This window comes from Lichenostomus cassidix, chromosome 2 (genome assembly GCF_008360975.1).
Source record: "Lichenostomus cassidix isolate B80296 chromosome 2, HeHo_3.0, whole genome shotgun sequence".
NCBI classification, from domain to species: Eukaryota; Metazoa; Chordata; class Aves; order Passeriformes; family Meliphagidae; genus Lichenostomus; species Lichenostomus cassidix.
In genome coordinates this window covers 39,318,633-39,341,285 of record NC_139482.1, presented here as the reverse complement: position 1 = coordinate 39,341,285, position 22,653 = coordinate 39,318,633, and the positions used below count along the sequence as shown (strand labels likewise).

General features: G+C 36.7%; 1 protein-coding gene across 10 annotated transcripts in view; it reads left to right on the top strand.

Annotated features, from left to right (window-relative positions):
* The window catches only part of SLC4A7 (solute carrier family 4 member 7), a 93,078-nt gene extending 75,873 nt beyond the window's left edge, over positions 1–17,205 (top strand). For all 10 annotated transcript variants that reach the window (XM_085051145.1, XM_085051144.1, XM_085051151.1 and 7 more), the window contains 10 exons: positions 1,413–1,574; positions 2,528–2,641; positions 3,086–3,247; positions 3,509–3,760; positions 5,896–5,964; positions 6,408–6,581; positions 6,946–7,077; positions 7,835–7,926; positions 9,689–9,796; positions 12,744–17,205. In XM_085051145.1, the coding sequence (XP_084907271.1) occupies positions 1,413–1,574; positions 2,528–2,641; positions 3,086–3,247; positions 3,509–3,760; positions 5,896–5,964; positions 6,408–6,581; positions 6,946–7,077; positions 7,835–7,926; positions 9,689–9,796; positions 12,744–12,825 (1,347 nt within the window). In that variant the 3' untranslated portion in view covers positions 12,826–17,205. The remainder of the gene's footprint in view (positions 1–1,412; positions 1,575–2,527; positions 2,642–3,085; positions 3,248–3,508; positions 3,761–5,895; positions 5,965–6,407; positions 6,582–6,945; positions 7,078–7,834; positions 7,927–9,688; positions 9,797–12,743) is intronic.
* Positions 17,206–22,653: the final 5,448 nt, after the last annotated feature.

The window sequence follows — 22,653 nt, the reverse complement described above, 5'->3', positions numbered from 1 at the left end:
GTTAGGCTTTGGTATAAAAATACAACAGAATCAAAGGAACAGCCTAAATATTGATTAGAAGAAAATATTTACTTGAAATTGAAAATAACTGTTTGGAATAGGCTTAAAAGCATTACCTTCTGAAGTGGATATTTTATACCGGTATCTAATTTTGTGGGTAGAAGAAGAGGAGGAAAGTTACAATGTAGAAGTGCTCTGGAAGGCATTTAGGGAGAAACGCTTTTGCTGATTAGTAGTTTCTTGGGCAGGGTGCAGTGGAATAAATGCAGCTGTGTACAGCTGCTTTGTATACCCTGTCATTTGACTCCCACCTGCATCTTGAATGATTTGGATTTGCCATGGTTTTTGTTACCCTTGCTAGGTGTGTGTGCTTACTTTGGCCATCTGAAGTTCTCTGAAACAGCAGTGGATATCTGTATGGGCTCTCTTTGTGTCTGAGCATAAACATTCACACTGGAAGCAGATCTTTTGCACAACAGAAGTACCATGTAAAATCTTAGTGCTTTACTTGAGTTCTATCAGTCCTGTTTTTTATGTGCTACCAATAGCTCCTAGTTTACCATAATCGCTTAGGATGGCAGTTTCTTTTGAACTTAGCTTTTATATTTCCTTTATATTTATTATTTATTTTATATGCCTTTTCATCCTCTAAAACACCTTTAGTATTACTTGAGAGACAGAACTGATCTGGGATTTGGTGGTGCTTATAATCCAAGTAGATTGTTAAGAAAGAGAATTTCTGCCGAAAGTTAAATTTTCAAGAAATTAATCTATTTAAAGACTATGTTGTGGCAGTGCTGCACCCAACTATTTGATTTATTGGCTTGTTGTTTCCTTGTACTCCATGTGTCTACTTTACCTTCTTTGCATTTCAGTAAGTCTTTTGGATAGGTATCATATGACTTTCTTTTCTTTTTTATTTGAATCCATTATTCATGATGCTTTCTTACTGTGCTAGAAACTTTTTCTTACGATTTGGTTAATCTTACTTTATAAGAGTATGTTTTCTCCCCTTAACTGTATCAGAACAAAACAGAGAGGTGGGAGAAACTCAGGACGTCCTTCTTTATGTTTGTTAGCTTAAAGTTGATATTGGATATTCTACTTTTCCTGGGCTTAGTCTTTAGCCTTTATTTATATATTCAATTTTGCAATGCTTTGTAAAACAGAATAGAAGTAATGTGACTGTAAAGAAGTTGTTTCTTCTGGGGCATCTCCCAGCATTTTTGCACCCTTCTGGAACAGACAGCACTCGTTTTTGGCTTTTCAGGCTGAGGTAGTGGTGAAGGAAGGAGCCCCCTTTCTGGAACTATGAACATTCTCAATTGTGTTTTCTGTATAAAAGTTGGAAGCTTGGTTGAATGTACTGAATGAATAAAACATAAACATATGAAGAGTTTTTCTCTTTGCAGGACTGTTTAAAATTTCATGGTGTGTTTCATGGATCAGCTTGTGGCCATCACGGACCATATATTCCAGATGTTCTCTTCTGGTCTGTCATACTGTTCTTTGCAACATTTTTCCTCTCTTCCTTCCTTAAGAAATTCAAGACCAAACGCTATTTCCCAACTAAGGTAAGATTAGAGTCTCTCTGATTAGAAACTATCGTTATCTTGTAATGTATAGGTTAGTATAACTTAACGGGGTTGAATTTTGTCTTGGGAGATTTCTTTTAAGACAGGAAAGGAAATTAAAAAGCAAAAATTAGCTAATAATTACAAAAATAAAGACATCAGATTAAAGAAATTATCTGCAGAAAATTTGGTGCTTATTCTGTACTTTTGTAGAGTTATAACAAGATATTCTAAACTTTGAAAGATCTAAGCAGTCTTATCTCCCCACATTAATGAGTATTGCCAGGTATCATTAGTAGAGATAATATTTCTGTTTTTTTCCTCACCTAAACATACAAAACAATTGCTTGCTTTCCCCAGACTACTGATGTCTGTTGGGTTTTGAGTGGTTCCTCAGGGGATTACTATTTCTGATAGATGTTAATGTGATGATGTTAGATGTGATGATTATTCTTAAAATCATTTATGTAACTTCTGCTAGGCAAAATGGTTTGATCTGCTATAAATCTCAGCTCATCCCTGCAATGTCTTCCTAATGTTTAATAAAGTTAGGTTTGATAATCTGAGTGTATTTCAAATTATATGCCTCTTATAGATTAAAACATCAACTGTATGAATATTACTGACCTAAGCTACCAGAAACTGGCTGTATGGCCCAGCCTCCTAGAGGGATTGAGGGGAGAGGAAGATGATGGAGTTGCTGGAAGTAATTTGCCTCTTGCAGTAGACTGCTTTCAAATGAGTGAACAGTTGTACAAAATCCTTGTCTTCAGACCTCATACTGTGATGTTAGGCAGCTTAAATTTTGAAGTAACAAGAGAAAATATATAATGTCCAGTGGAGTAGTATAATATAAATAAACTTCGCTTTTTACAGGGGAGAAAATTGTCTTTCTGCACATGGAAATTATAGTGGTAAAAAAGCAAGACTTAACACAAGTCTTTTCTTTATAGGTGCGTTCTACCATCAGTGACTTTGCAGTATTTCTGACCATATTAACCATGGTTTTGATTGACTACCTTATAGGAATACCTTCTCCTAAGCTCCTTGTCCCAGAGAAATTTGAAGTAAGAAATAAAACTTTTTGAAAAACATAATTTTTAAATGCTTCCAGTTATGCAAACAGTCGAACAAATGGAGTAGTATAGGAACAGATATTTCTCCTTTTTATTGCAATATAGTTGATCAAGTAGTTTCTCTTTTCTGTTTTGGATGTATGTCTCATCCAACATATGCTTTATATTATTACTGAAAAGGAACCATTCTTTTGTGTGAATGTACAAAAATGAAGCAATTAAATGGATTTGTTTTAATTTTCGTCATATAAATGTCATGTTCACTTGTAACTAATCAGTCTAAATCAGTCTTTTGGTCAAAGCCACTGGAAAACAATGTAGATGTGTATTTAAGAGACTGATCTGTTGTTCATTGAAGCTGATTGTAGTGATAAAATCTGCATGCCATTTTAGTAATTTAATTCCTATTGTTGGTGGGTTGGGTTTTTTTTCCAGCCGACCCGAAAAGACCGAGGATGGTTCATAGATCCTCTTGGAGGCAATCCTTGGTGGACACTCTTGGTTGCTGCTCTTCCTGCTTTACTCTGTACCATTCTCATTTTCATGGATCAACAAATAACAGCTGTTATTATAAACAGGAAAGAGCATAAACTGAAGGTAAAAGTAATTTTTATGGAAATCTAATGTTGTGTAAGTCAGGTTTATTTTACATCAGATTAATTCTGCAAATTTGTGAAACATTACTATCAGCTGCTACATATATGTATAAGTTGACTAATAAAGAACAAATATAATTTTGTGGATGCTGTCAAAGTATCTGACTTTTGTAGTTGTAGGTTATTCACCTGCTGAGTTAGAAGTATGGTGTCATATAAATAGAAAGTTTATCAAGTTACTTGTTTACTTAATTTTTTACAGAAAGGCTGTGGTTATCATCTTGATCTTCTCATGGTTGGTATTATGTTGGGAATATGTTCTCTCATGGGCTTACCATGGTTTGTTGCTGCAACTGTCCTGTCTATAAGTCATGTTAACAGCCTGAAAGTTGAATCTCAATGCTCAGCACCAGGAGAACAACCAAAGTTTTTGGGAATCCGGGAGCAGCGAGTGACAGGATTGATGATTTTTGTGCTGATGGGGATGTCAGTGACCATGACTTCTGTGTTAAAGGTAAAAGACAAATTTTCTGAAATATTTTCTTTGTGCTTTTGATTTTGTTGTTGTGATTTAGCATTTCATAATGCTAAGAAGTTCTCTTATGTTAGGTAAGGTATGACTGGACTCATCCTCAAATTGCTCTTTAGCAACAGATGTTAGTTGAATAGAAGCAATGTGGAAGGATGCAAAAAAATGAAATCTGAGAAAGCTAGGAATGTAGGGAGTAGTGAAGAGAGCAACCTTTTCCTGTTTTACCTGATCTTCTTGCCAGCTCCTTTTTAGTTTCTTGAGTTCACATTAACTAAAAACTGCCGTTCTTATGTGAGTGCATAAATGCAGAGAGAAAAGGAGTGTGATAAAGATGTAAAGTTATTTGAGCAGAAGTAATATAATATAGCAGAAGGAACAGAAACATTGCTTTAAAAGGGAGAAGTGACATTGTTCACTTCTTTTTCTTCAGCTTAATAAACTTCATTTAATTTTTAGGGTGTCAAGATTATTTCATGCATTATCATGGTGTAATGGTGATTTTGCTGGTTGTGTTGTAGTGTCAGATTACACTTTAGCTCTTAATTTTTATCCCGAGTGACCTTTCAAAGACTAGTGGAAGAAAATTACTCATCTCAGTTGGATTTTTGCTCTGATTTACTAAAATCTGTTCAACTTCTGCTTTGTTTTTTCAAATCCAGTAGTTAAAAGGAGAAACAAAAGAAGTGATCTTTTTGTTACCAGAAATGCAGACATTGCATAACTGTTGGTACCTTTAAAGAACTTTGTAAAAGTCTGTTTAAACAAAGAAGATCACAAGTAATTTCATAAGTGCTGTAGCTGCTTAAGTTTAGATAATGGACAAGAGTAATCCTGTAAACATACAGCTATAGTTTAATAAGTACTTAAGTTTTATCATCTTTAGCTGACCATTTGCATGTATATTGAAGAACATAAAGGACTGAAAAGAATATTTTAAAATAATATTTTTAGCAGTTACTAAAAATAAGTATTCAGATTTTACAATCTCTGATTGAAAAGTTACCATGAGCTCATCTGCATAAAGCAAATAATCAGAATCAAAAGCAGGAATATTGAAATAGATTTAATGTTGCTCAAAAGCAAAAATTAAAAGTGCTGATAGCTGAAGCAAAGTGTTTACCCCATGTTTTAACATCTGCTTCTTAGAATTTAATACTTTTTTTTTTTTATGGATCCAGGGTAATAGGAATGAATGCTCTTTATGAAATGCTTTTCTGTGTTCAGTGTGAATGACTGTTGTTGTCCAAAAGAAGTAAGGAGAACAAAGCCTTGCATCTGCCAGTTGCTGTGCTTTTGTTCTGTGTGTGGATTTATATGATTTATTGCAGTAGAAGATACTATATCAAGTTATAGAATTCACAGTGAAGGCATAGTTTTATTCCACACTGTGTAAGTGAAGGCTTTTGTTCAGTCTTGATAGCAGCAGTTTTTATTAAGATTGCACATTTTATCTTGAGTGTCCTTTACTTGGAAGCTTAATGAATTTGGGAGCAAAGAAGGCTTCCCAGCAGAGGTTTGATGCAAGTGCCACTGAAATCAGTGGACAACTTTGTTATCTTAGTAAGCTTTAAATTATATGAAAATATAAAATCACACTGTACAATATTATATAAGCTATTATATATTGCAATTTAAATTATTATAAATATTATCATTAATAAGCTTTAAGTAGCTCTTCTTACTGGAGCATAATTTAGCTCTGAATAATTAGCAGATTTTCATAGCTCATTTGGTATGGTGGGGTTTATGTATTGTCTGCTCTAGAAATGCAAGTGATCGAATGTAGAGACGGCAATTCCAGGAAATTGTACAGAATACAGTAGTCTCAATACAGTTCCTGTCAAATAGCAATATAAAGCAGTATACTTAGCATGAATCTAAGTATACTAGAAATCTTGGTTGCAACCTAGAAAATATAGTGACTGGCCAGTCAAGGCAGAAATACCTTTTTGTCCTGGTGATTACCTTGTTAGTTCTAGATTTTTTTGCTGCTCAATGATAGGTATGTTTTCTTTTAAATAACTTTATATTTTACTTAAGTCTGTGCCTTTCACTGATACTGCTCTCTTATGTTACGTTGGTTCTGCTTTTAACTGTGGGTGTTTTTTCCTCCCCAGTTTATTCCAATGCCAGTTTTGTATGGTGTCTTTCTTTACATGGGAGTATCTTCATTAAAAGGCATTCAGGTAAAGTCTGATTTTAATGAGCAGTTTGCTTTTGTTTTACACTGAATGAAAAAAGAAGCTGTGACACCTTGCATTATGTGAGCCACAATAAAGTTATCCCATGTTATCTGAATAGCATGTAGGATGATTTCCTGAGTGTTGTCTTCAGGTATTTGTTCTTACAATATTGTGTCTTCACTTGTCAGTTCTTTTACATATATTCTTTCAGTAGTATAGCTAAGAAACAAATTTTCTGAAATATTCTGGAATTTTTTTATTAGTAGTGGTGGGGGGGCAACTCCAGCAAAACAGCCCCTAGTTCCACCCCCTTGAATGTTCAGTGTCCTCCATTAGTATTTTATTTGAACTTAGCTTACATTTCTGTAGTCCACTAAAAATATTTCTATTCTTCCGGAGAGAGAGAGAAAATAAGTAACTGAAGAACAATTTTATTTTCCATGCAGTTTTTTGACCGTATAAAACTGTTTGGAATGCCTGCCAAACATCAGCCTGACCTGATTTATCTACGTTATGTGCCACTCTGGAAGGTCCATATCTTTACAGTTGTTCAGCTCACTTGTCTAGTTCTGTTGTGGGTGATTAAAGCCTCTGCAGCTGCTGTAATTTTCCCTATGATGGTAAGTTTTTTGGTTTGCCAGTTAGTAATTTTTATACAAAACTATGTCCATTATTCAGGATCTCTTCAGAGGATGTTTTCTGCCTTAAGAAAGAAAAGAGTGGGAAAGAAACAAAAAAACTCAAAACCGTGTAGTATAAGTTGTTCACTTTTGAAACTCAGAGACTTCTCATTTCCTGAAAATAAGCAATTCAGTTGGGAATAGCTATTGAAAGTGGAAATTATTTACCTTTGTTGGTAAGATAAAATCTTACTACAAGAAAAAAAGGCTTCAGTTGCAGCTTCTGAGTGTACCAGAAGTGTGTGTGCATTTTTGTTCATTTAAATAGTTTAACATAAAGTATTTTGTCTGTGGTTCCCTTTAGGTTCTAGCATTAGTTTTCATTCGCAAGCTCATGGATTTATGTTTCACCAAAAAAGAGCTTAGCTGGCTTGATGATCTTATGCCAGAAAGTAAAAAGAAGAAAGAAGATGACAAAAAGTTAAAAGAGAAGGAAGTAAGTGTGAAAGCAATCAAATGGAGCATGTTCTAAATTACTTAGGAAATACTTAATGCTATTTAAAAGAATTTTATGTGACCTGACCATTTGACATTATATACACCAGATACACATTTTGAAATTCTTTACTAATGAGAGGAAATTCTTTACTAGAGGAGCTGTTGCTGGTGGTTAAGGGCCTAAGTCAATTTCAATTAGGCTGTTATGAACTATGATTCTTATTTGTGATGAAAATCAGAAAGCAAAATGGAAAGAGGCAGTTGTTAGCAGAAAAATGTTGGATTTTTTGTCTTTTTTTGGATTAGAAGAAGAGAAAATGGAGAGGGAGGGAGAAAGGAGAGATAGAGGTGGTGGTGGAGTAGAGTTCTTTATTGTCCTTAAATTACTCACAAAACTGTAATATCAGAGACATTTTTGTCACATGTGTTTTTGTGGAGCTGTCTTTAAAAGCAGCTGCTAGTTACCAGTAATACACCAATGTAGATTGTATAACTTCTCCATACAAGTCCTGCCTTGCTGTACACCACCTAGCTGATTTCCTTGCGGAGCTTCTAACACCCTCCTTCCCCAGTCTCCCATGTTCCCTGCCTTAATAAAACTCTTCTAAGAGAAAAGGTCCTGAGTTCCATCTCCTGCATTCAATTCCGGTACCTACACGGAAGTGTTTCTTATCCCTATGGAATAACTGTCAGAATAAGATACTTCTTCGGTTTCTGCTGCGTAATTTTAAAAACTTCTTACTTGAAATTTACAGGAAGCAGAGAGAATGTTTTCAGACAGTGAAAGTGTACACCTTGCATATGGAGAAGCAAATTTGGATTTTCCTGGAAAAAACCTGAAATACAGGTATAAATTAATGTTGGTCTTGTAAAAGTTCTTGTATCAGATGCTGTAATTTGCTTTATATTAAGGCGGTTATGTAGGAGTTGAAATAACATTTTTTCCCAAGCTTGTAACTTAGCCATGATTAGGAAATATGAAGATATCTCATGGTGCTACATTAGTATTTTTATTCTGCATTGTTTTTTAAAACACTATCCTAATTATAAATTTACGTGACCATCTTGAACAGATCAGATGACTCAATTTCAACCAGCTGTACTAAAGGTGAAGAAGCGTCCTTGGTCAGTTTTTTTGGAATATTTGTGTGTTACTGTGCATGAAATACTGAGCATTAAGCAACTAATAGCATCAGTTGAGCCATGTGTTTACCAGCCACTTGGATTTTTCAGAAGAAATCTAAGTGTGTAATTCTTTGGTTTACTTAAGCGAGGGTTAAAGTCAGTAATTTCTGTGGTAGAAAACTCCCATTTTACAGGCAACCATTTTTACTTTAAAGGGTTATTTTCTAGACATAAATGTGAGAAGAGGTTCTCTTCCAGGAAAGCAAGTACTGGAATTTCAGTCATGGAGGTTCTTTCAGCCTTGGTAGGCATTTTGTCTCAGTTGGTGTCTCCCTTGCTGGTGTTGTATTTAGCTGAGTTGTCAGGTATTCTCAACTGTTCCAACACGCCCTGAAGATGTGACAGAAAAATAGCTTACATGTTTTATTTTTGTCTCTAATAATAAGGTTTCTTAGGTTAAAAATTGGCCTTCCTATGGATCTAGGGTAGTACCAGGTATACCCTGGTGTGAGTTGGGAACAGGCAGAAATTTGGATTAGACATTTCTGCTGAGTGCTGTTGTCTACTCTGAGAGCAGTCTTAATCAGACTTTAGCAACCCAAATGAAAAAGGCAAATGCTAATCTTTAAAAAAAAAAATTGGATTGCTAATTGCTCTCACAGTAGAGCTGTGATTTCATCAACTGTGTGTTTTGTATGTATTCTGCTGCCTTGCATCTTGTAGGGATCCCTGAGGAAAAATGGCTTTGAAAATTTTTTCTGCCATTTGAAAAACTTACAGACAACCTGGCGTAGATTCTTAAGCTAAAATTTGGTACAGAACAGAAAACAGTCCTAAAGTCCTAAAACACCTATGTCTGCTGTACATGTAACTGTGTGGAGGGCAACAGTGGAAATAGGCTTTAAAAACTTAGCATCTGTGAGGGTAAACTTGTCTTCTGCAGCACTTGGGAGGGGAGTGGTCTGGCAGAAGAACCTTGCAAAATGTCTAATAAGGCTTTGGACAAAAAAAAAAAACTTTGTAATTTATCCAGATAACTGGACTTTCTAGATTTTTAATAGTTTCAAATCTTACCTGAATTTTTAAAATTTTATTGACCTTTGCTCTTTTGCCCTCAATTATTTGCTAGAAGCCACTTAAAGTAACTGATTAGTGAAAACCTCAGCACAGTAGTGTGATTCAATCCATTATTTCTGAGCATGCAAAATAATTTTCTCAAGTTAGGTATGAGTTACCTCTCAAGTATTCTCAATATCTCTCTGGTATCTATGTAAAAAAACTGTTTTGAGATGCTATGTGATTATGGTAGTGCTAGTGAGTTGAATTTTCAGGTTTTTATTGAAGTATACTTTAAAGAGATGAACTCGTCCTGTGGCTGTGTAAATATTGAAAGAAGGCACAACTGATGTAAATGATGAGTGACAGTAAGTATAATAGTGTTGCAAGGAATTGAATACTAACTAGAAAGTATGTTTGTTCTTTAGCACTGATCCCTCAGTTGTAAACATATCAGACGAAATGGCCAAAACTGCACAGTGGAAGGCTCTTTCCATGAGTACTGAGAATGCCAAAGTAACCAGAGCTAACCTGAGGTAGCTATAATTACTCATGTGTTTTCTAACTTGTCTGGTGTTTAGCAGCTGCACTTTTAGTTACTGAAGTGTATCTAAAAAAAAGTGTATGTGGTTCATAAGTCTGAGTTAGTGACTTTTTACTTTCAAAGAACTTGAATTTGAGCTTAATTTTTCCTCTTTTCTCTGAAGTTTATCCATGTCTATAAGGAATAATTTTATTACTATTTTATTAAATATATTATTTTGATTAATAATTTTAAAGTTACTATGTATTTTCTTAATATAAGTGTTTACTACTCTGGTGAGGTTAGGATTTCTAAATATTAGAGTGTATATGAGCATGGGAGTGGTTTGATCCTCAACAATACAAATTCTACTGAGAATAAAAGGTAAGTCCAACACTTTCCTTGTTGCTTCGTGCTGCCCTAGGATCAGCCCCATGATTTTGTGGGTGGGTGGGTTGCTTGGATTGCTTTTCCTCAACTCATTTTTAATATCTAAAAATTTAACCTGTCTCAAATACTGTCTTCACTGAATGTGAAATACACTTGAATGAAGTACATGGACAGATCACGAGTCCTCAGTGCTGTGAACATTGCCTGTAAGCTGTCAGGCTTCTTCTGTGCTGGCCAGTAGCCATTTTCTCCATGAGCTCCCCATCAAAGAATGAAGTCTGTGTACGATGTGTATCATTCTGCTCTTCTGTCCTGGTTTCTTCCCTGTCTGGCTAAATCTGTCAAGGGAAACAAGCCAAAACATGGTTATTTATGTGGAGTATTCCCAACTTCCTCAAAAGCTTGTAATTTATAGGGACTGGTATCTGTGGACTGTTCCATCACATCCATGCAGTTATTGCTTAGTAGTTTTTGTGTAGGAAAGGAGAGGATGGGCATGTTTGCCTTGGAAAACTAAACTCAAGCAATCTTCTTGTCTGTTGTATGCATCTTCTGTTTGTTGATCCCTTTCAGCCAATTCTGTCAAAGGAAGACATATTTCAGAGATACAAAATTGTCAGGTTTTGTATAAAATTGCATCTTGGTGAAAGAGATCATGGTGAGGAGAGAATGTTTAACATTACTGCCCAAGTGAATGTCTAGGCTGTACTGTTGGAACATTTTTAAATGTTAAACACATTTAATTAAAATATTTTCAAAACTTGAGTACCACACAAATGAGACTGTCAAGAAGACACATGATAAAGGCATTAAATAGGTAACAGAGCATGTGTGTCAATATACCCTCCTTATTTAATTGGCTTTCTTCTTTCATGCTAAATTCTCAACAACCCATAACAGAATTTTTGGATGCTTCTAGTGTATCTCTGGTAGCCATTGGGTGTATAAGGATTGAAGAGACAGAGACCTGTATTTCTTTGTCCAGAAGAATTAAGATTTTTAAATTTGGTTTTCAGGCAGTTCTAAGTACAATTCCATCTCTTACTTTCCTGTGTCCTGAGTAGGTTAAATTAGCATGGAATTATATGCAGCATTAGAAAATCAGGCTTCTGACCAGTTTGCAGTGTTCTTTGTTCTGCTTAGCCTTGTATTCGTTATTCCATCTATTTGTCATGTTTTGCTAGAAGACATTCCCCTTTGATTTCATAACATACCTTGCTTGAGCTTAGTACAGTAAAAATTCCATCTTAGTAGGGAACTTGATAAAACTACAAATTGAAAATAAAACCACTGGTGCCAGAAACTAGCTTTTTAACAGGCAATCTGATATTGCATTAGTCTGGAAAATGTTGGAAGGCAGACTTCTTGAGCCTTATCTTAATTGGTTGCTGTTTTGAGGTATTTCCTACACTTTCTTTGTGTGCTGTTGAGATTCAGAGATGTCACTACTGGTCAGTCAAAAGTAATTCCCAGTAAATTACCCATTTCGCTTCTGTTAAGGTTTTTCTGCATAACTGTCTTCATCGAGTGGTACAGACAGACATTAAGTGCTGTCATAAAAATGGTTCTGTAGGCACTGCTATTTTCAGATTTGTATTCAAATACTAATGCAGTTCAAAGCAAGCATGTCTTTTATAATTCCACATGACTTGTTGTGTAGGTTGGCATGATTTATTAATGATAATGTATTTTTTAAAAAATCGTTTTCTAATTTGTTTGTCTTTCTGAAGTGATCCAGATTGCCTTTTCTTTCTACCTCAGCCATCTGTCATAGTTTACACACTCTGTGGAGTCCTGGCACACTTGTATTTTCTAAGGAGACCCAGAATTCTTCTCTTTGCATGAATTTCTAATATTTTTTTCTCCTTAAAGAGCAACTCTACAGATGTGTTGTCTCTTCTAAAACTCATTCTCCCTCTTAATACTGTTTCATTTCATTTTCTACTGACTTGCAGCTACCTCAGGACATTCCTTATTGTCCTTTGGTCAGGCACTGTTCAGTGTCTGTGTCCCTGAGAGTGTCAGTTTTGCAGTTGCCATTTGTCTTTAGGGTCTTCTAAAGACCCTAAAGGTTCACTTGAAGGGACACTTGCACAGGTTTCTTACTGTCCTCTGCTGTTGTTGGAAGCGTGGTTCCCCCTTTTGAGCAGACTGAAATGTTTTCCCAGTCTTGTGAACAAAATGGTTTTCCTGCCTGAGAATAAAGAAGTATTAATAATATTGCTTGCTATGTATTTTTGAGTATTTTTAACTAGACAGTTTTTCAGGCTATGTTGGGGTTTTATTTTTTTGTGTGTTTTTGAAGATGTTTTGCATTAACAGTTTCAAGTCAGTAAAACCAGTGGAATTCGATATGGCATTTATGGATGAGATATTGCGGTTTTCTCTTTAAGTTTGTACTGTTCCTGTGAATAGCATTTAACAATTACTAAAATGTAATAGAAATACCTCATCATAAAAGCATCCTTATGTAAATACTTTCAGTGTTTATTGTGAAGCATAAAATGTTTGAAAGTTAACCTTTCCTAAAGTGACCCAAACCTTACATTTTCTTCTTTGTTTTCAAACAGCCCTGAAAAACCAGAAAGTGTGAAAATAGAAGTGGAAAATACACACGTTGTAAGATATGTGGATGCTGAAACATCTTTATAGAATGGAACCAATGGGAATTAAGTGTATTTGTTTGTGTATATATATCACTGTAGGATAATATACCATGGAAGTGTGATTTCCAATTTAAGGAGCAACATATATTTAATTTCTGCCATTGTTTAGGGCACTGTAGATATGCTTGCATAATGCAAAGATCTCCCCATAAATAAGATAAGTGGTAATCACACTTCAGCTATTTATTTTATTGGAAATTTTATTTTCATTTTAAATAGGAAGACTGTAGTGAATGCTTTTTATTTTCAGTAATCAATATGTGCATAAAAGTTACATCAGCTTTTGCTGATGATTACTGGTCCACATTGCTTAAAGTTTCGCAATACCTCTGTTTATAATGTGCGCTACAGAAGTTTTGTTTTCAATGCAGGCAATTAGTGCTTGTTTTTGCAGGGTATACTTTTTTTGGTGGTTTCATAGAACAAATATTAATGTGCTGTTGACAAGAACTACTGTGTTTTATGTTTCCACTCCATGCTAGTGTTTTCTGTATTCTGTCTCTCCTATTTTACAGAAGTGGCCTAGAGCCCTATGTCAGGTGGTTAGTTAAGCCTTAAAATGTATCTAAATACCCTGGTGTGCTGCTTTCTTTGTTTCTTTTTTTTTGAGTTCTCTTGGGTTTTCATTATTGTCCAGTAGCAATATGAGTGCAGCAATGGTAGTTACAGTCCCAAGTCAGTATTTGCCATTCTGGACACTCCATGTTTACACAATATAAATTGGATTTACAGGCGGCAATTGGTCTATAGGAAGTTAAAAATACTTACCACATCAGTACTCTTGAATTCTTTTCTTCCTGTTTTTGCTTACATTTTTTTCCCATCAATTTTCAGAGTCTGATTTACTCAGCTCTAAGATTTTAAAGTATTTCATATCTTCATCAAATATATTTCTTGGTTAATACATTTTTTAATTTACTGTGTATTTGATTAAATTAGCTGTAGTTCAGTTCTGGAGTAGGTTTATGATCAGTATTATTTTGTGGATTACTAATTGCTTGTGGTATTTGTATGTACAGTTCTGATCCTCTCCGTTGTAAAGGGCATATATGATAGCACACCAACTTATTTTTAAACACTTTATTTATTTTAATTAGTATAAATTTTTATCATGTAAGAGGAATTGAAAAAAATAAATATTCATTTATTAAAGTAAATGGGATGTTTTGGGGACTCCACTGATAAAGATGCAGTCAGTGCATTTATTGTACTTACATTTTCAAGTTCTAGTGTTTAGCATTATAATATTTGAAATAATGAGAATTTTATATATAAATGAAAATCTTGATCACTTACCTGTGCAGTTTCCATTATTAATATTTTTTTGCCTTATGCCTTAGTTTTTTTTTGGCTTTAATTTCCAACATTATCTCTTTACATTCTGAATTGCCACTAGCCCTTTCTGGATGCATTACAATGGCTTTAATCAGAATCTGTGTTCATTTAATATTAGAAGATGCTGTTTGTTTAATTCTGCTTTTGGCAAAGTTGAGAGTTTTACCATGGACCAAGTGATAAAATTCTCAACAAGTGCAAAAGAAGCTGATTTTGGAGGAGGGCAGACTTTATCTGAAAATACCACTGAGGTGGAATTTTGGTGCTCTTCAGCCAAGTGTCACCTGTAGAGAAGATAATTGTATATTACAAAAATAAAGCAATCAGTGGGAATAAATAGAAACATTTTAAAATAGTATTTACATTACATGAATTGTTACTGTTCTCTTTAAATGCAGTGCAATTATTTAACATTTTTTTCCTTTTTTCATTTGAGTGAATTCTGAGAAGACAGTTTAAAGAAAAGAAATCGTAGTGTACAGCAATATGAATAATGGTATCCAAACTGTCATAACAAAGGCTCAGGTCAGTGGCAAAGCAAGTGAGGTCTGCATAAGTGGTTCGACCAATACTGTGTAATGACCTTCATTCTTAGATAATAGTGTAGCTTGTGCCTTAGTTTGACTTTGTGCTCTTTCAGAAAATAGCCCATGTTTACCCTCTGACTAAATTGAGATACAGGGAAACTACAGGAGATGGTTTCTCAAAACTTTCTGTTATTAAAAAACCCCAAACAAGCCCATCTGCATGTCAGTAGTTGACTACTAAGTACCTCTTCCTCTGAATCAAGGAGGGAAGAGATATTCTGAGCATTTTATGTAGCATCATCCACAACATAGTACTTTTGTCTTCCCAGTAGTATTTTATGTTTTGTGTTCAGTGTCCTGCAACAATTTCCAAAGACTCAAAAAATTACTAGAAGCCTCTTGGATTTCTAACTCTTTAATGCTGGAAATCAGGGTTCCATGGTGCTGCACACCTTGTATTTGGCTTCTGCTTCAGAAGGGTTAAGTTTTGGTCAATGTTACAAGAAGTGGGTATATTTTGGGTAGAGTTGAAAGAAAACAAAACCAAAGCCCCACAAGTCTAATCAAAGTATTTATTTAATTGTGTAGATATTTTAATCAGTGCCAGAAATACCATGACTTGGCAAACCAGTTTACAGTGACCTTTAGTTCCAGTGTTCTTGGGCAGGAGGTGCACTTGCACTTTCTTCCCATATGAACAGGAGAAGATCTGGTATTAAGTGCATAAATCCCTGTTGCTAACATATGGTTAAGTGATTCGCTGGTCATTTTACACCTCTGCTTTAAAGTCACACATAGTATTAAGATAAAACAGCTAAGGATATAGTTTATTGTATGTAGATACATGTTTTGCCTTAATGGATGCAAAAGAGCAGTGATAATTGCTGTGCACTGATTTTTTTTTTTCCATAGGGCTTAAGCCCTGTAAAAACTACGCCAATGGATTTCCATTCCAACAGTTAGAGGAAAATAAACAACCCTGCACTTTTTATAAATGCCTTGGTTTCCTGGAATGGAGCTTAGTGCTACTGTGTACCTGGCTGCAGAGCCACCTCAGGAAGTCCCTCTTTTTTTTTTTTTTTTTCTTCTTCTTCTTTTTCCTTTTTCCTTTTTTTTTTCTAATTTATTTATAAATATGAATGTTTACATTAAATGTAGGTCTTAATTTTGACCACTCCATTTAAATTATCATCTAAAATGTATCACTTAAAATGCAGCTTTGTGTTTAAATTATATTCTGGAAAACTCATTCTTACTATTTTCATATGTATTACAGTGACACGTTTTTCATTCTGTTTACATATGCCCAAGTTAATGACCATTTCCTCCTAGATTAATTTTGCAGCTATAACATAATATTTTATGCAGTTGTTCCATGAAATGTTCCAAATTGCCAAGTTTGTCATCATAAAACCTGTCAGGGTAGAACTTGGTGCCCTAATGGTTTGGGATCTTTTTCAACCAAGTATCTTAGCCAATTTTTCTGCATTTAATGCAAGTTCTCATCTAAGTTATCATTTGCTTCACCTGCATCTCTGTCTTTATACAGTCACTTCCTAACTCGTGCCCTTTGCAAAGGCAGGTTCGATGGGCTGTAAAATATATCTGTAACAAATGGGTGTCACATCACAGAGCCTGCACTGCTCTAAAGGGTTTGTCTTGTACATAGGTTCTGTAAATCATAAAGTAAAATGGTTCATTACTTTCAGTTCACAAATGTAATCTGTCAGGCGAGCACCACAGTGAGCTTAGTTTTCTTTTTGCTTTCTTATGATTAGTAATGTTTTAATTACTCATCTAGGACAAAATTATCAAGTACAGTAAAACGTGGGAAATACTTTGTTTATACCAACAGTAATTTATTTTATGGCAAATTTTAAGACTATAGATGCACACAGCTTTGAGTCAGCATAAGTGTAGTGCTATAAACAAATTGCTCAGTAAGTTTAAGTCAATTTTATTTTATAATGTTTTTAGTGAAAACTTATAGGACTTTGTAGTTGGCATTGAACTTTACCTAAAGACACTTTCATGTTGAGTTTAGTATCTGTTGACATTTATTTGGAATAATGAATTTGAAAATTGATACTTTTCTAAATGATTTTATTGGAAAGACACATCATTTATAGTGTTTTCCTTTCTATTGTTGCTGATGCTCCTGTGCAAAGGTGTCTTCCAGGTTCAGCTTCTGCAGCTGAACTGCAGTTTTGATTTTAATGCTCTTTATTTGAAATGTGATTACATACTGTATGGTTCGAATTTTTTATGACTGCTTTTCTAATTACAGTGACGTTTTCTTACTTTATAAACAAATCCAAAGCAAATGAAAACATTATTCCAGCTGTAGAATCAATATTCAGTTTATACAGAAAACACAACTCTCAGACTTGTCTTTAATGTGAAAGATTCAGCCTTTGTGTTGTTTTAATTACTGCTAGAATAACATTATCTTTTGTAACGTTTCAGAAAGTTGGTAAAAGCAATAAACAATCTCCTGGACTCTACTGAGGCCGCTCGTGTTTTCATTGCCCAGGCTGGGCCCGGGGGGTGCTGGGGTGCGGGAGACCCTGAGGCGGCGGCCCGGCCGGGGCGTCCCGTGACCATGGCAACAGCGCCGGGCGGAAGCGGTCGCCGAGGAACGCCGGCACCGCACAGCACGGCGGCTCGCGATTGGCCGGCGGGCCCGGCGCCTTCCAAGAAGAGGGGAGGCGGTTGGCTGAGGGGTCCCGTGCCGGCGGAGGGAGCGTCGCCGTTACCGGGCTGCGCCGTGGAGCGGGCGGGGCGGGGCGGCGGTAGCGCGCGGCGCGGCGGGACGCGCTGAGGGAAGGGTGGGCAGGGCGGTGCCGGGTTCCCCCCGCATCCCGCTCCGCTTAGTGACGTGTGATGCAGCCCTGCGCATTCGCCCGCGCTGAGCTTCCAGTGGGCATCGAACAGCCTCACGGCTCCCAGAGGCTCTGAGTAACAGCGAAGTAATTCCCTATAAAAGTCTGCCTAGAGGGCGTATATATAAAAGTATAAAAGTAGCGAGGGCGGAGAGGATGAACTTTAAAGAGCTACATGTTACTGTAGAGTTGATACTGAGCTGCTCAGTAGACCTCAAATATCCCTTTTTTTTTTTTTTTCTTTTTTTTTTTTTTTGCCTTTTTGTCTTACATGTGCAAACTGCAGGTTAACAGGGTGGATTCAGGCAGACTCTACAGAGGAAGGTTATGCTCTGGAAATTGTCCCAGAGGCTGATATTTGGTGGATTCATAAATCTGAGAATAGGCCTGGCCATTTATGGCTCCACTGGAACTGGGGTGGTGCAGAGGGAAAACAAAAAAGCAAGAGAGAAACAACCCCAAAACAGCAGAAGCTTGAATGTTTTCATTTGTCAGGAAACCAGGAACCTTACACTGGATCTTAATTAATCTTTAGAGAATCTCAAGTTATTAAAGAAAGATTGAGGTACATATATGTGTGTGGAAGTTTCTGTGTATAGGAAAAACACAGATTTCCGTATTGATTCAGTTAATAAAATGAATGAAATATTCCTCAAACATTGTGTGTATGGATTCTTCAGTACAATATCTTAGACACAGGCTCTCACTGCTGGGTGTCTCTTATGACTGCTGTGCTCTTTGAGAACAAGAGGAGAAGCCATCCAGAGTTCCCTTTTTTTCCATCAGACTGGGTAAGGAAAAGTACCTTTTGGGAGTTTTTTGTCACCTTTGATGCTTCCTTTGCTATCATTTTGATCATGTTTGAAATCTGTTTCTGTTTTGATGGTAATATATTCATAATTGCTCTTTTAAGGAGTGAATTTTCACCTGACCTTCATCTGACCCTGCTTATGGTATTAGATAGAGTATTAGATACATTCCTATCTAGCAACAGCATCAAAAGTCTTATTAAAGCCAACTTATCTACTGCTTCTTTAGCCACCTTAAGCCTGTTATCCTGTGTATGATTAGACAGTGGAATTCAGCCACTGGAGTGACTAAGAAAGGAGTTCAAGGGAAAATCAAGCAACTAGTTGGCTTACAAACTATCCAAATCCAGTAGTTATTGCTAAAAAAGATTATAAGGAATGTGAGACGTCTTGTTGAAGAGATCATTACAGTGTAGTCGGGGGGGTAGAAATATCCTCCAACGCTTTGTGGTTTTGTGTATTTTGGGGCTTGTTTTTACCTTCTGAAGCTTATGTGCTTATGTCATCTGGGACAGATACTAGACTGGGCCACAGATCAAGTCTGGAATAATTCCTTTGTCTCCTGTTTCTCATCATGTGGATTCTTTCATTTCTGACAGGCTTCTTGGAGCATTTCTTGTCCTATGCTGCATTCCAGTGCTATCAGAATGCATCTCTGTTCCTATGTAATTGAATCAGCGCAACTAATTAAATGTAATTATCCCCAATTAAAATGAATGCATTAATATTGCTCTAATTTCTTTGTTTTAAATGGAATTAAATGAGATTCTGCTGTAAAGACATTGTTAATGTGTATTTGTTCTTTATGAGAGCTGTCTGATCTCAGTTTTTATCTGGCACAACTGAGTATTGTTTGGTGTGTTTCTTATACATTCCTCATGGCTGGTGTAATAGCAGGGGGATAGTTATGAGGATAGTGAATAGCCTGGCTCCATGGAAATTTCTGCTGACACGAGTAAAGAAGAAACACGGGATAAGAACTTACTTGGTGACTTCAAGAAAGTCAAATAACTATGTGATGAGGTAAGGGAATATTAATGTCTGTTTTCTCTGAGGTTTCTGGCTGATAGAAGGAAAATGGAGTTGTTTCTGTTGCCTAGCCCTCACTCAGGACGTGGTGCTAGTATACCTGCCTGATTTGATGACTGATGAAAGGCTACTGATGAAAGGGACTTCCTGCTATTCTCCCTTGATTTACACCTGTGCCTTCCTGCCCTGTTAGCAGAGACACTCATTAGGCCACTGTAACAGTGAGCTAAACTTGTAGGAAAGTAACGACATAAATGGGAATATATTGTTTTCTGCATGTTTAGCTCTCTAAGCTGACTCAGATTTGGGTCAGATCAGCTGAAGAAATAGAGAAGAATTGCTGAGGGAAGGGAAGGGGAAAGCCATTTTCACTGGCAGCTGGCTGTTAATTAATTGGTTTAATCTCTGTAGTAAAGGGAAGGGCATAACACTCTAAGCTGCATGGATAAATCCTCCTTCCTGCATATTGTCCCTGCTCTTATGCAGCAGAAGTGCTTTGGAGACAAGGTAATCAGGGCTAAAGTGGGAGAGATTATTTGTAACCTGAATCAAGTTTCCCAATCCAGTGAGTGGATGATGCTGGGCTAAAGAGGTCAGTGCAGGGTCAGCTCATGGCCAGAGCTGGTCTATTTCTTGAAGGGTTTACTGACTTGTGCTGACTTGTTGGCCTCTAGGAAACAGAGGTGACCACAGTGTGAGTCCTCAGAGCTGGGTGAGGGCTATAGCCTTGAGTGAACTGCATCCCTTCATTCTCAGCAGCAGTGAAGGGAATTTGGCTCGATATTTCTCAGGTTCAGTTTTGCACAGGGACTTTTGTATCTGTAATGGCAACGAACCTTTAAAATATTAGTAATCTGCTACTCTGTTTCATCTTTACCACGGTAGAGCAAACAGCAAAAGAATTGGAATGGCAGTCCTAAAGCAAGGTTGGTCGACTGCTGTAAAATGTTTAAAATAATCACAAAGACCTAACAGTTCTGGATTAAATCCTAGCCATACTGGAAATTCTGCTGTTTGCAGTTTAGAGATTTAACCCGAGGATTTAATAGGATGCTGAAAATTTTAAAGGTTTAACTGTTTGCTCGTGGACATGTTTGTGTGTGGTTTGGTTGTTTTCTAATTGGTTGAAATCTGTTTTTGTGCACACGTACTCATGGTCAAGTAGACAATTTGTGAATTTTACAGTATTTCCTACTGCACAGATGTGAGGTGCTTATTTCATCATGTCATATCTCAGTAATAGCCCAAATGGATGAGGTATTGGGGAGATGACATAATATCACTGAAACAATACATAGAACTTCTTACTCACGAGGATTCTTAATGTACTTAGTGATGTACATGGCATCTCTTAACTTTGAATGCTCTTGACACAAAGGAAAGAAATGCTTTGAGCAAACTGCATTTAGTTTAGTCTGAACTCAGGAGTTTTGTCTGCTGCCTGGTGAAACAGATCCTATTTATATTCATTCCCTGGTAATAGCTGGTGCCAGAGAAGTGTTCTGAGATATTTTTTGATAACCTTGTTGAGGAGATGCATGGAAGAGAGAGGAGAAGTTTCTTGTGGATCCAGATCAATGATTCCCTGTGGTAGGATAAGGGCTTGTTTAAAAGACTAGAAGTGGATAAACTAGGCTTACAGGCCACTCCTGAGAGGGATTTAATACAGTGCACGAGTTCATACTGTGAACAGTTGCATTTTGGGTAGTTCTGTGATGTGAGATTTGGTAACTGGGAAAATGACTCTGATGTTCTTTTGGGACTGAGCAGCTTCTGGCAGTTTACAATGCTTTTGTTTCATGACCAGTTTTTTTCTATGCCTTCATGAGGAGGAGAAATGAAAATCACTAGCAGAGGAATTCTATGCTACACAGCAAGGAAAGGAGGCCATCAGGTTTGATACAGAAGATCCTGTTAAAGATACACCAAAGGGAATGTCCAAACAGCCCATGTTTAGTGAATAGTAAAATGGGTAGAAAGTATCAGACTGTGGTATTATATCTTTGTTTTTTGAACCGAAAGTGCTCTACTAACATGCCACAGCTGTATGCAGTTCTCTAGGCTAATTCTACAGCTCCAGCTATTCATGACAATTCTCTCTTTTCACTCAGAGAAGGATCTGCATCAATATAATTGTTTTTGTGGCAACAAGAGATTGCTCTTGAATATCCTCTTTCTATGTCTTTCTGTGTCTTTCTAAAGCTTTATAAGATTTTCAGGGAACAGGTGGTGTGTACTGAGCACGTGACTTGCTAAGGGCTGTTGTGGGAACAAACAAACAGACCTACAGACTGAATGTTTGTCTGCAGGAATTTAATGTGTGGTAATGGCCCTACTGAGGCCATACTATACAGCTCTGCTCTTCTGTGGAAATAAGCTATGTCCCACTGCAAGGAAAGCAGGCACTGTTGGTATAAGACATTCAGAAGACCTAAATTCCAAACTGCTGAAAATTTCTGTTATTCTTTGGTAGACTGTATCATCATAGATTCATAGAATAGTTTGGGTGAGAATGAACCTTAAGATCATCAAGTTCCAAGTCTCTGCCATGGCAGAGGCACCAGTCACTATGTACCAGGTTGCTAACAGCCCCATCCAACCTGACCTTGGATATTGCCAAGGATGTCCACAACTTCTCTGGGCAACCTGTTCCAGTGTCTCACCACCCTCACAATAAAGAATTTCCTCTTAATATCTAATCTAAACCTGACTTCTTTTAGTTTAAAGTCATCATCTCTTGTCCTAACACCACATGCCCTTGTAAAAAGTCCTTCTCCAACTCTCTTCTAGGCCCCTTTAAGTACTGGATTGCTGCTCGATATCTCCGTGGAGCCTTCTTTTCTCCAGGCTGATCAACCCTAACTCTCTCAGCCTGTCTTTGCAGGGGAGGTGCTCCAGCCTGATCATCTTTGTAGCCCTCCTCTGGACTCACACCTATAGGTCCCTGTTCTGATGGAAGCCCCAGAGCTGGATGCAGTAGTCCAGGTGGGGTCTCAGGAGTGTTGAATTCAGGGGGAGAATCACCTCTCTCAACTTGCTGTATGCATCTTATTTTTTGTCAGGTACCTCCTTTTTCTACCCTTCATTTGACTTATTTATTTGGATGATAGAACTATTATATTCTCTGTTGTCTGGACAACAGCTTGTTGTTGACAACCTCGATCTTAGCCCATAAGCACTGCTGTAATATAACCAGCCAATTCACAATGAGAGATAATGGCAGTAAGATGAA